Raw genomic sequence first — 13,910 nt, forward strand, 5'->3', positions numbered from 1 at the left:
CAGCCCTTTAAGGCACCGACGAGGTGTGACCACCCTAATCAGCAATCTCCAGTGCCTCAAAGTAAGGGCCGTCTGCTGCCAAGTCCTCCTGGAAGTCCCGAGAGTCTCTTCCCTGCCTAATTGCCCATACTCACTCAGGTGGGAGCCCCGCTACTTGAGGAGGTGGAAGATCACCCTGGCTCATCTGCCAAAGCTCTGGCCGCCTCAACCAGCTCTTCAAATCCATTTCTCCTAACAGGTTCGTCTATCCATCACTAACTCTCCTCCTGAGAGCACTCTGTGCAGACGAGAAATCTGGCTTAGAGAATTTACAGGACTTCGCCAAGGCCATAGAACCCTGAGTAGCGGTTTGAGATTCGAACCTGTATCTAGGCTATTCAGTGACTTCCACAGCGATCCGTCCACTGCGGGGTTTTCCCTCCGCAGGTCCTGGCTCCGCAGTGACGTCTTCCCGTGGAAAAACGTCCTTGGAAAACGCTGACAGAGTCTTTTGAGCCTCGGCCGCACCCGTCACTCGATCAGCAACCGGAAGTAGCGGGCAGCTCACCGGAAGTGGGGGCTGTGAGGCCAGGGTGAAGCCGGAGGAGTCTTCGTGGTTCCGCAGCCTGCGAGAGTGGCGAGTGCTGTTGCGTCGCCCGCACTCGCCAAGCTCAGGTGAGTGACGGCGGCCGGGGAGGAGGCCGTGGCGGCGCTCCCTGCCGAGTTGGGCCGCGCTTCCAGGCCTGAGCTCCCCAGGCCCAGCTCTAGGGAGAACCTCGGATACCTGGAGTCCTGTGGCCTTTGGTAAGCGGCTTATGGATCAGATGGTAAAGAATCTGCCTGCAATGTAGGAGATCCGGGTTCAATCCCTGGGTCTGGAAGATCCCCTGGAGAAGAGATTGACAACCCACTTCAGTATTTTTGCCTAGAGAATTACATAGACAGAGGAGCCTAGCAGGCTACAGTCCATGGGGTCGCAAAGAGTCGGACAGGTCTAAACGACTACCACTACCACTTCTTACTTATACCTTGATTTTTCCTCTGTGAGACGAATAACAGTACTTGTTTCACAGGGCTTTTGTGAGAACGTAATGAAATATTTTGCCGCTCCTCTTATCCCACTTCAATGTATGCGATTCACCTGGAAATTTGGAGATTTGGAGTCTGTAAGTCTGGGGTGGGACCCGAGATTCTGCGTTTCTCACCATTTTCCAGGTGAGGTTGATGCTGTTCCTCCACAGGCTGCACTTTTAGTAGCAAGGCCCTGCGGTATTTGCTTAGTACCTGGGACAGGTTGAGTCTTCAGTAAATAGCAATACGAGATATATACCCTCCCCCCGCCTTTTTTTTTTAAACAGATAGTTTCTGGTTACACAAGCCTAAGGATATTATGGGTATCTCCCTCCGTTTTTTTATGTCTGGGGATAAGAAAAATAATTGCCATTTTTCTTTCTGTACAAACCATGACACAGCTCTTCTCTGCTAACTCTGGGAGCTTTGGGGCCTCTCCATACCAGTTATATTCATAGGCCTCCTCAGGTGATGCTTCATTACCCACTTAGAGCAGACTCCTGGAGGTTCTTCATCCTGTGGAGTTGGAGCACTATAACCTCTGTGCTTTAGTCATTTGTTGCTGCTGGAATCTGAATTTATGTTTTCTGTGCTTTACTCACATTCTGTGAGTCGCCTAGATTTTGTGACTCAGTGCTCTGAATGGCCTTAGGCAAGCTCTGGGATGAATTTGCTACTGCCTGGTAGACCAGAATAAAGTTGAAAAACTCCATGCTACATAATACAACTGAAAAAGCAAGGCATTTGGCTGTTATACAGGCCTAATTTAATTTGTCAGTATGGTTTTCTTCCCCATTCATAAGTTTATATTTTCAGGTCCCCAGTAAGGCCTTATTGTTTGGCATGCAAATAAGTCAACTTTGATACCAAAGAATTCTGATGTTTCCCCTTCACTTTTCTGAAATACCATACTATGCAGTCTTGCAAATATAGGAAAACCGATAAAATCAAATATTTGGTTGTCCTAAAAGTGATAGGTACTTGAACTGTTTGTTTGGAAATGTTTTCACATGATTGTGGATGCAGATACTTTACCTGTTGGGATTTTGTCAATCCTCTCGTAGACTCCAGCGCTGAGAGAAAATCAGTTTTTTGTTTTTTTAATTCTCAGGACTACTCAACACATTATTTGATAAGACGAAAGTGGAGTTTGAAGTATCCCTTTATTTGTGGTAATTTTAGAATTTTATCAGGACATAAGTGGGTTAAGTTTTTCTAGCAAAAGAATCAAATCAGAATTGAGATCTGGTATCTGGTAAATTGAATATGCTGAGGGTGTCATATACTTAATCTACAGTTAGCATGGCTGCCTTCCTCCGCCTGGCTCCCCTCCTCTAACTTCTGGACTGTAGTTTAAAACGAAGCTATTCGGCCTTGCTCAGACCTGTACCTGGAAGGTGGAAAGGTAAGATTTCTCGCTCTTGTGAAATCACATCATTCAGGGTGGTTTGGGCAGTGTCTTTCAGAACAGCCGTGGTTGGTCCAGTGGTGTCTAAGGCTCCACTCTGGTTCTTTAGGACCCCTAAAGAGGAGATGGGGAGGGGAGTATCCTTGGGGCATTTACGCTAGGAAAGGGACTTTGTGAAATGATGTCACATAAATTTGAACCTTTAGAGGAGACATGAGGAGTTAACCAGTTGGGCATCTCTTAGTGTTCTCTTTCCAGCTTTCTTATGGATTCTTTGGGAACCCTTAAATAAGGAGGAACTAACTCTCCTCTGTGTTTGTCTCTAGGCAAAACATCCTGGCCTCTTTTTCTTTGTAGTGCCTTTTCTCCCCACTCTTCTGCTTTATTCATTCTATATCTTCCTTGTGTTTCTTCCCTTTTCTTCTCTACACTACTCATTACTTATCTTCTAAAGTGGTTGTATTTCATTTCTGTATACGCAGATATAGTGTAGGAGAAGGCGATGGGACCCCACTCCAGTACTCTTGCCTAGAAAATCCCATGGACGGAGGAGCCTGGTAGGCTGCAGTCCATGGGGTCGCAAAGTCTGACACGACTGAGCGACTTCACTTTCACTTTTCACTTTCCTGCATTGGAGAAGGAAATGGCAACCCACTCCAGTGTTCTTGTCTGGAGAATCCCAGGGACTGGGGGGGGCCTCGTGAGCTGCCATCAATGGGGTCTCACAGAGTCGGACATGACTGAAGCGACTTAGCAGCAGCAGATATAGTGTCTCTGCTAAAAGTTGCATGGCAGAAAAGTGAGTAGCTAACTGTTTGCCATTTGCAGTTTGTGTCTGCATGGCTCTAAGATTAGTTTGTCATCGTTCATTACTGGGCATCCATAGAGAAGTTCTACAGACAGTAGGAAGTGCTTGTACTGAAAATAACTTTTCAACCTTTTTCTTGAGTATTTAGGTTACTTTATCTATTCACTGGTTGTCTTCTTGAAGAACAGTTTCTTGTTAGAACATCCTTTTTGTAAATTTAATTTTTTCAAAGTTATATGTGTGCATGGCTTATATAGTTAAATTCCTTGGTGGCACTGTGGTTAGGACTTGGAGCTTTCACTGCCCACACCGCAGGTTCAATCCCTGGTTCAGGAACTAAGATTTCATAAGCTGCATGGCGTGGCAAAAAAAAAAAAAGACAAATAGTTTGACAGATCTTATAACACTAAGTATTAACTCCATTTTTGTTCTCCAGAGACACTTTTCAACTATTTGTTTGTTTCTTTTGGTATTCATTGGTGTACTCTAAATAAATAACATTTGTATTTCTATTTCTTGATTTCTAGAACATCTCTATGTCCATAAAATCTTTTGACTTCTTTGTTATGGACTTGGATGCTCTAGGTCTCTTGTATTACTGTTCAGTTTCCCTCTTTTTCCCCTCCCTTTAACCTCCCAGTATAGTTTGCTCAAAATTTTTGTTTAAACGGATATTCAAGGTTTATGTTAGTAAGATTATGTAAATATTATTTACAGCTGAGCAAGGAGTATAATATAACAATTCTTGTACAACTTTTTTGTATTGTTTGGAGTTAATAATTTTTGTTGCTCTTACTGGCTTGGTTTTCCATCTACCTATTACTTATTGGCTCAGCAGTAAAGAAGTCATCTGCCAATGTAGGAGCCGTGGGTTCGATCCCTGGGTTGGGAAGATCCCCTGGAGAAGGAAATGGCAACCCACTCCCATGTTCTTAGCTGGGAAATCCCATGGACAGAGGAGTCTGTCTGGCTACAGTCCATGGGGTTGCAAAAGAGTCGGACACAACAACTTAGTGACTAAACAAATTACTTGTTTATCCTCAGATTATCCATCAGAAATGTCAGTCTCCTCTCCTGTGTAATATTCATCTCTTCTAGCATAAACTAGTTGCTCTTTGTGTCTGTTCACAGCTGTAGTCCTGGAATCTTTATCATTATTCCTGGGGTTTCTCTTTACTTCCCTTCCATGTTGAACTGTAAATTCCGGATTCCATATCTCTCTTGCCAACTTTCACATCTTCAATTATGATAATTCTCCTTACCTTGATACTGGGGCATCTTGTAAACTCATTCCTTCATGTAGATTTTTGTCTTTGATGTCTTCTTTTTGTTCTTTTTATAAGTAGTAATTACTAGTGATAGCTAGGATCTTAGACTGTTAAAGGTATGAGGGGCTTTTGAGCTTACCTAACCCTCCAGTTCTAACACTCCAGCTTCCTGGCACCTGGAAACCCTATACATTATTTGCTCCCCCTGCCCCCACCCTCCTGTCTGAAATCTGACCTCCCATTTTGTCTCTCCAATACACTAACAATGTGGGATTTGGAATCAGATAATCTTTGATGTCAAACCCCATTTTGTCCCTTAGCTGTGTAATCTTCATCAGGTTTCTTAATCTTGTGAAGACTCTTTTTCCTTATCAACAATATGGAGATATAAAAACCTACCTTGCAAAAAGGTAAGAATTGGAACTGATGCAGATGAAACTGCTTATTCAGAGGGCTTGGCACAGTAGAGACCCTAAAACAGTTGTGGCTCTTGTTCTTGTGGGATCCTAGTTCCCAGACCAGGGATCCAACATGCAACTCCTGCATTGGAAGCATGGGGTCTTAATCATTGGACCACCAGGAAAGTCCCTTAACCTGTATTTTTGCAAATCAGAAAGAGCCACATAATTCAAAACACTGGATCTATACCAGTCAAGCATTGATGATGCAAGAAATGGTTCTTCATTTCAGGACCACATACACTAATCTCATTAAGTAATCTTAGATGATATTAATTGAAGTTACTTAAATAATGTGCTTTTAAAGTTGTATTAGTTATAAAAGTATTTGTTAAATTAATCTATGTATTCTTCTATTTAACAGTTTTAATCCTACTAAAAAGGAGAAAAAGTTAATTTGTCAAAGGTGTAGCAGAAAGTCTCCTAACAGCTATATACTTTCCTTTTATATAGGTGTATTTTAAGTGATGTCACTTGTTCTGTTTGTTCCACCGACTATTTGTATAAATCTTTCCATGTGTTGATGCCTGACACACGCTTATTCTGTAAACCAGGTTACTCCTTCTGAAAAGACATGGATTTTCAGTTTTTTTGTTATTATAAAAAAAAAATTTGTCTTTTTATGAAAGTTATTTCTTCAGATCTAGTTCTCAAGATGAGAAGGAGGACTTTGAACAATTGCTTTGGTTGGACGTTGCGCTGACCTAAATTTAGATTCAGTTCAGTTCACTTCAGTTCAGTTGCTCAGTCGTGTCCACAACAGGTTCCAAAACAGGTACTCTTAAAAGCCTTGTTCTGTCAACTAAAGAGTTCCATTACTTGGTTTCTCCTTTGTTCCCACCATACCTGAGGTGCAGTGTTAATTGAGATTCCGTTTTGAGGCATAAATCTTTAAGTATCATCTGTTAAAGAAAAAAAGTATCATCTTTAAGTATCAAATGTTAAAGAAAAAAAAATCACTTCAGTACTATTTTCCTGATGTCTTCTAATTTTTAAAAAGTTGGCCATTTGCATTCATAGGAGTAAGCTAATGGTCTATAGCAAACTTTTTCTGTAAAGGGCCAGATAGTAAATATTTTATGCTTTGCAAGCCATATATTCTCTGCTAGAATTACTCAACTCTGCTCTTGTAGTGAGAATGCCTCCATAGACAGCATTTAAAGCATTTAACAAATAGCCTGGCAATGTTAAAACTTTACTTACAAAAACAGATGAGGGCTGGATTTGGGCTCTGGGCCATAGTTTGCTAACACTGGATCTATAGCATCTGGACCCACAGATTGAAACTTGGTGGGAGAATGGTGCACAGGCCACAGTATGGAACTAAGTGTATAAAGATTTGGTGTGAAAGAATTCTGTTTTGGTTCACAAAGAAATTAGGAGCATACCTTCCTGCCATCCAGAGAAGCCTGTGTGGCTGGGCTACTTGAAAAAAGCCTCTAACCTGCCCTGCAGTCCTCTGTTTCTTATGCTATGGGCTCCGGAAGGAAGGGACTGACAGGGGAGTTGCTTAGGCATTTCAGAAAATCATTCTGGCACCTTCAGAACCTTCATGGGATTTTCTGCATCATGAGCTGTGTCTGGTCCATATCTTGGCATCTTAGGGCTCCCTGAGTTTTGCTTGTGAGGCCTTGGCATTTCTCAAGCAGAAGGAGAGACAGTAAGCATTGAAAGCAAGAGTATGGCAGAGTCATTTTCATAGCCTGTCATGGTTTCTGCTGTAGAAGAAAAGTAGAACTTGTGCTGCTCTCAGGCAGAATAATCAACACCTGACTCACTGGAAGCATTGCTAATATGCCTCCTCCAGAGGAAAGCTCTGCTGCTCCCCTTGTTGTCAGCAGGGCAGTTGCATGAATTGGTATTCCCTGAGCCCAGCTTGGAAATGCTCTTTGTGTCTCACCCATGAATTGACGGTGAGCAGGGCCTAGGCCTTCTACCCTCCCCCACCAAAGTGCTTGAGTTTTTCGGGGTTGCTTTTTTTTTAGGGGTGGGGGGGTATTTGGAGTAGCTGAATTTTTCTTTTTGATTTTTATTGGAGTATAGTTGCTTTACAGTGTTGTGTTAGTTTCTGCTGTACAGCAAAGTGAATCAGTATACATATATCCCCTCTTTTTTAGTTTTCCTTCCTATTTAGGTCACCACAGAGCATTGAGTAGAGTTCCCTGTGCTATACAGTAGATTTTCATTAGTTATCTATTTTATACATAATATTGTATATATTTCACTCCCAGTCCCCCAATTCTTTCCATCTCCCACTCCCCCCACCTTGGTATCCATAAATTTTTCTACGTCTGTATCTCTGTTTTTCCTTTGCAAATAAGCCCATCTGTATGTACCATTTTTCTGGATTTCACATATAAGTGATATTACATGACATTTGTTTTTCTGTTTCTGACTTCACCTGGACTGTCTCTAGGTCTATCCACATCTCTATAAATGGTACTATTTCATTCCTTGTGAGTGAGTTTTCAAGTTTACTTCCCAAGTCAGTGACTGCTCTGCGATAGTGATTCAGACTCTTGTAGGCCTTGAGAGGAGATTAGGCATCTTCTACAAGGTACAGAAGTAGCATTAAAACAACTGAATTCTGTAATCAAAAGGAGGAATGGGGTGGGGGGTTATTGTGGGTATAATTGTGCTGATATCAAAGAGGTGGAATAGATTGCTTATTTCTGTTCTTAGCTTTCTTTTTGGAAATCTACTTTCCTCATTCCTGTTGGATTTTAGTGCAACAGCTGCCTCTAACTGTAAAGAAAGTCTGGCCAGAGGACAGAGGAAATTTAAACTGAGGAGCAGTCCAAAGAACTGCTCAATGGTACCCTAGGTTTGGGGTTCTCCTGTGCCTTTATGCAGGGTACATGGGGTTTTTCCTTGATGTATGCTGTCTTGTGGTTTGGGCATTCACTAACATTGAACTTACTTGAGTGGACAGTGGTATAGTTTTAATCCATGTCTTATAGTGTGTAAATTTTAGTATTAAGATAGGTGGAAGCCACTTATTCTTCATCTACCCTTTTTTCAGTATCTGGCACCAATTCTGGCCCAGTCATTTGTGATCCATGGCTCTTGTGATATGCCGAAGATTTCCAGGCACTTTGTGTGGAACACCTTCCCAACCAGCTCTAATCAAGAACCATATAAACAAGAAATTACTTGGTCAGACATGTGAGGACTGTGCTCTGACTGCTAGAATGATCAGTACTGACACCAGAATGGCAGCCATTCTCCAGCTGTTAAAACCTATAAGATATTGGACATTTTGCAGTCCTTTTACCTACAGTGCAACCCAAAGTATGGCATGGTGGAATATGAGAAGCTACATGTGGCACAAAGGACAGGACTCTCCAGAAAACAGCCTCTGCTGTCTTGCCAGAAAAGTTAACATTTGTAACACCTCTGCTTCTTGGAGGCTTCTGACAACCGGCAGTACCCTCCCAGGTTTGGAATTCAGCAGGGCTTCTGCCTCTAAGGCCAGCACATTGAACCTGCACTCACCCAGGGCCATGAAAATTGATGAAGAGGATATAGAAACTTTTGATTCCCTTGAAGACCCTCGAGTTTTCCTCCAGCTAAGACCAGAATATCAGCTTCACAGCTATAACAGATCTGAGACTTGTCAACCTCTGTCAGTTTCAGAAGGTGAACTAATTTTGCACAAAGTCACCGTTTATCAAGATAATCTCCAGCCTCAAATTATTGTTGACTATTTCTGTAAGCTGAGTTCTTTGCCTGCAGAGCAACATCCTGTTTTGCTGTCCAGTACCAGCTTTGCTCTGCTCTGCCAGCTGAGTGTGAAAAACATACATCTCTTTGATGCCCCAGATCTGATCAATATTTTGAAAGCTTTTGTCAGTTTAGGAATTCCTCATTCCCATTCAATGCTAGATGTGTTTGAAACACACTTTTGCCATAAGGTATGGGAAATGAGTCTGGATCAACTTCTCTTGGTGGCTGACCTCTGGCGGTACTTGGGACACAGAGTACCTCGGTTTTTAAAGATCTTTTTTAGTTATCTTAATTTGCACTGGAAAGATCTATCCTTGTCCCAGCTGATTCACTTAATTTATATTATAGGTGAAAGTCGTCAGGCACCCCAGGATCTAATGCAAAAACTAGAATCATTGATCCTCAAGTATATAGATTTGATCAATTTAGAAGAGATTGGTACAATCTGTTTGGGGTTTTTTAAGTCGAGTAGTAGTCTCTCTGAATTTGTCATGCGGAAATTTGGAGATCTGGCTTGTGCTGACATGCAGCATCTGAGTAGTTATGCCTTAGTGAATATTCTTAAAATGTTCCGTTTCACTCATGTGGATCACGTAAATTTCATGAAGCAATTTGGACAGATTGCTCCTCAGCGAATTCCTTCCCTGGGAGTTCAGGGTGTCATGCACCTGACTCTTGCCTGCTCGGCATTACGCTTCCTGGATGAAAGGGTAATGAATGCTGTGGCTGCTTCTTTGCCTCCTAGGGTAGCATACTGTCGAAGTAAAGATGTTGCCAAGATTCTGTGGTCATTTGGAACTCTGAATTATAAGCCACCCAATGCAGAAGAGTTTTATTCTAGCCTGATAAATGAGATTCACAGAAAGATGCTTGAGTTCAATCGATACCCAGAACACCTGCTCACGTGCTTGCTGGGCCTGGCATTTTCTGAGTACTTTCCAGTAGAGCTCATAGATTTCGCTTTGAGTCCAGGGTTTGTCAGGTTAGCTCAGGAGAGAAGTAAGTTTGAGGTCACCAAGGAGCTGTATACTCTTGATGGTACAGTTGGCATTGAATGTCCAGATTACAGAGGCAATCGTCTTAGTTCTCAGCTTCAGCAAGAGGGGTCAGAAATGCTATGGAATTTAGCAAGGAAGGATATGAACTCAAAACCTGAATTCCTAGAAGCTCTCTTTTTACTTGAGACCATGTTGGGTGGTCCCCAGTATGTCAAACACCATATGATTTTGCCTCATACCCGATCTTCTGATTTAGAGGTTCAGCTTGATGTTAACATGAAGCCATTACCATTTAACAGAGAAGCCATACCAATTGAAGATGTAGCCAAGTTAAGGCTTAAGCATGTGGGAGTCAGCCTTACCGATGATTTGATGAATCAGCTACTAAAAGGGAAATCAAAAGGGCATTCCCAGGGGGAAATTGAGTCAGACAATGGGCAGCAGCCCTTGAAATTAGAGGAGACGGCTAAACCTGTGGGAAGTTCCCTTTGCAATAAGGTAGACAGATTGGGGGCCATAGAGATGGCTGACCTATCCCCCGCGACCTGCTTGCAGGCCCCACAAGTGAAGCTGGCTATTCAGTTGACAAACAGGAACCAGTATTGCTATGGTTCCAGGGATCTGCTCGGACTGCATAATATGAAGAGGCGGCAGCTGAATCAACTTGGGTACCGAGTGGTGGAGTTATCTCACTGGGAATGGCTCCCACTACTGAAACGAACTCGCTTAGAAAAACTGGCATTTCTCCATGAGAAGGTGTTCACCTCTGCTCTCTGAGGGCCTTCAGGGTCATTTCTACTCATTAATGCTGTAGACATGCACTGTACCAGGTATTGTGAAACAGTTGCAAAAGCCAGAATGTAGATTTGGTAATAAAATCATCTGTTGAGATTAAGTTGTACCCTGTCTGTGGCAGACAGAAGCTAGTGTACATTACTGTGAATTAATTATAACTTAGTCCAGTTGTGTACGTTGCTAATTTGTACAAGTAAATAATAAACATCTTAAAATCAAAAAACTCCTTATTTTCCTTTCTGTTTACTAGCCTCATCTCATGATTGCTTTGAATTTTTAGGATAAAAGTATAGTCAGGCATTGTCTAAAGCTAATTCTTAAAAAATGGTTTTCTTATGTTTTGTTTTAAAGTAAGAATCTTCTACAGCTTATCTTGTACATCATCGTTTTTCCCCCACGCATGTTTTCTTCACACCCCCTAGAATTAAAGTCCTTTTCATTTTCCTTTAGATTTGGTTGGTTCCTGTTTTAAAGAGCCACTTCAGAATTAGCTTAATATCTTCCCCTTAGCTCCCTCTTCTGCATTTCTACTTCTCTTGCATAATTCTCCCTAACCCCTTTCCGAGGGATATTTTCTTCCTAAAATTGGACCTAGGAGAGTAGAATTATATGAGTGCCTTTTGGGCCAGTGGTTCCCAAATCTGATGACCAGGTAGAAGAATGTTTTTCATGACAAGCAGCTCCAACAAGAAGGAAATGTATTACTCCCATAATAGGAAGTCTAGGGAGATTGAGGTTTGTATTAGAGCCACAGACATAAGAAGAATGGATATATGTGAGAAACTTAATACAAATAATTTTTATAAATGCGGTCTGTGAAAACTTTTAAAATGGACTCCTCCCACTGTTACTTAGGTTTCCCCTCAAAGGTCACTTCCCCATCCATGCTAGCTAAAACTACCCCACTGGCCTTTGATCATGCCTTGTCACCTTCAGGTGTTTTCCCCATTGCATTCAGCATTAACAAATTATTCTTTCTTTATTTGTTGATTTCCCTGTTGGAAAGTAGGCCCTTGAGTTAACTTTGTCTAGAATTTATCTCCAGTGCCTAGGACAGTGGGTCCTGGTACATAATAATGTTCAGTGAGTAATCAGGGAATTAAGAATGGTTGGTCGTTGCTGGAGAGTTGGGTGTAGAAGGAAGGGAGAGGGTGGGGCTAGAGAGAGAAAAAGAATACCTGGGTAACAAAAGCCTATGACCTTGCTAAAGAGCCTGGGTTTACAGGGGCTGGAGTGCCTCTGAAGGGTCCTAAGTCAGGGAGTATTTGGACAGATCCATGTTTTAGAAATGTTAGGGGAAAAGCAGGACAGAACTAGATTGAGGGGTGGGGATGTGTGAGATAAGGAGAATATTTCACAAATGTGTGCAAGAGCTCATATGAGAAATGATGAAGGCCAAAATTATGAGAATGGAAAGTTTAAATTTCAGAGATGTTTGGGAGGGGGAAAAGACCACAACTTGCTAATTAATTCGTTTGGGGAATGAAAATGAAGATTTTAGTGCCTAGACTGATAGAGAGTCGTCGACTAAAATTGAGACAAAAGCAGGACACATGTTTGGGTAAAGAGTTAATGCCGAGACTGCCCTGGTCATGCTGAGGTGGGCCTCTGGGCAGAAGGGTTTAGGCTGGAGTCTCAACTGGGCATGAGGTCAGATGGCAAAAACCATGAGTAAAATTGCCTAGGACAGGTGGAAAGTAGGTTATTGCAGGTAGGGAGGGAAAAGATGACCAAGAGTAGAATACCAGGACTTAAAGGAAGGTCAAAGCAAAGAGATCCAGTGATAAAGACAGATAATCAGGAAAAAATAGGGGGATAGAAGTAAGTCTGGTCTCTCCAAGACCACTCACTAGAGAAAAAACTTACAGTTTATTATAGTGAAAGGATGCAGATTAAAAATGGTGAAAGAAAAAGGGACATAGTATAGTATCTAGGAGAGACACGTCACAAGTTTTTAGTTGTCTTTTCCATTAGAGACATACAGACAGCCCTTAGTTAATCCCAGCAATGATGTTTGCCAACACGTACAGATATTGCCAGTCAGGGAAGCTCCGGTCTTGTGCAGGTCAGTCATGTAGACGTGAAATGAGTGCCCACACAGTTTACCTTAGTTACTCAGTCCCCAGCCCCTGGAGACATTCACCTTATTACAGCAGAAGACAAAAGACATTTTCAGCTTATTCCACCATAAGTTACATTGTTAGTGTAAACTACCTGGTGTTTACCTTGGGTGTGGCCCAGGGTCTTAAGTGAAAGTGAAGTGCGACTCCATGGATTGTAGCCTACCAGGATCCTCCGTCCATGGGATTTTCCAGGCCAGAGTACTGGAGTGGGTTGCCATTTCCTTCTCCAGGGGATCTTCCCTACCCAGGGATCAAACCCAGGTCTCCCACATTGTAGGCAGACACTTCACCGCCTGAGCCACCAGGGCCCTCAAGGCCCAAGGTCTTAGGTGCATATAAGACAGTCTTATCAAGCACTGTATTCCAAAGGCATAGAGATTATCTCTCAGGACATTTCTTTGCAAAGTGAAAGACTTGAATACTCCAAACCTACTGAGTTAACCTTTCGCTGCACAGAAACTAAGGGTAAAGCGTATGTATCCTCAGTTCCTCGGAAGAGAAAATGAAGGCAAGAACTAGAAAATCTTCAGTTTAGCAAATTGGCCATCAGTGATGACCTTAACTATAGCAATTTGTTTTATTTATTTATTTTGACTGTGCTAGGTCTTTGTTGTGCTCAGGCTTTTCTCTAGTTGTGGCAGTCAGGGGCTACTCTCGAGTTGCGGTGCTCAGGCTTCTCACTGCCGTGGCTTCTCTTATTGTGCAGCACAGGCTCTGGAGCTCTCGGGCCTCAGTAGTTGTGGCCCCCAGGCTCTAGAGCACAGGCTCAACAGCTGTGATGCACGGGCTTAGTTGCTCCGCAGCACGTGGGATCTTCCCAGATTAGAGATTGAACCCTTGTCTCCTGAGCCACTAGGGAAGCCCAACTATAGCAATTTGAGTTACATGGTCATGGAAAAAGCCAGATTGCACGCCTGTTGAAGGAATGGATTACAAATATGAGGCAATATGTTGAGAACCTTGAAGGGATGGGGAAACTTGAGCAGGATTTACAATGGGACTAGAATTGCCAGATAAATTACAGTATGCCCAGTTAAATTTGAATTTCAGATAAACAACGAATAACATTTTCTAAAATGCACATAAAATTGGCCATTTTAAACAGTGTACAGTTCAGTGATATTTAGTACCTTGATAGTATTGTGTAGCCTGTCATCACTATCTAATGCCAGAGCATTTTCTTCACCCCCAAAGGAAACTCTGTACCCTTTTATCAATCGCTTCACATTTCCCCCTTTCTCAGACCCTGACGCCACTAATCTTTGCCTCTGGATTT

At 42.3% G+C, this 13,910-nt stretch overlaps 2 protein-coding genes across 2 annotated transcripts in view; both read left to right on the forward strand.

Annotated features, from left to right (window-relative positions):
* The first annotated feature begins 578 nt into the window (after positions 1 to 578).
* Positions 579 to 10,734, forward strand: FASTKD5 (FAST kinase domains 5). The gene is given in 3 exon segments (NM_001206420.1): positions 579 to 654; positions 2,348 to 2,455; positions 8,015 to 10,734. A coding segment is annotated over 1 exon segment (2,442 nt). The 5' UTR covers positions 579 to 654; positions 2,348 to 2,455; positions 8,015 to 8,051; the 3' UTR covers positions 10,494 to 10,734.
* Positions 579 to 13,910, forward strand: part of UBOX5 (U-box domain containing 5) — a 47,831-nt gene continuing 34,499 nt past the window's right edge. Inside the window, 2 exon segments of the mRNA NM_001075669.1 lie at positions 579 to 654; positions 2,348 to 2,455. The gene's annotated coding sequence lies outside the window, so the exon portion shown is untranslated.

This window comes from Bos taurus, chromosome 13, assembly GCF_002263795.3.
Source record: "Bos taurus isolate L1 Dominette 01449 registration number 42190680 breed Hereford chromosome 13, ARS-UCD2.0, whole genome shotgun sequence".
Taxonomy (NCBI): Eukaryota; Metazoa; Chordata; class Mammalia; order Artiodactyla; family Bovidae; genus Bos; species Bos taurus.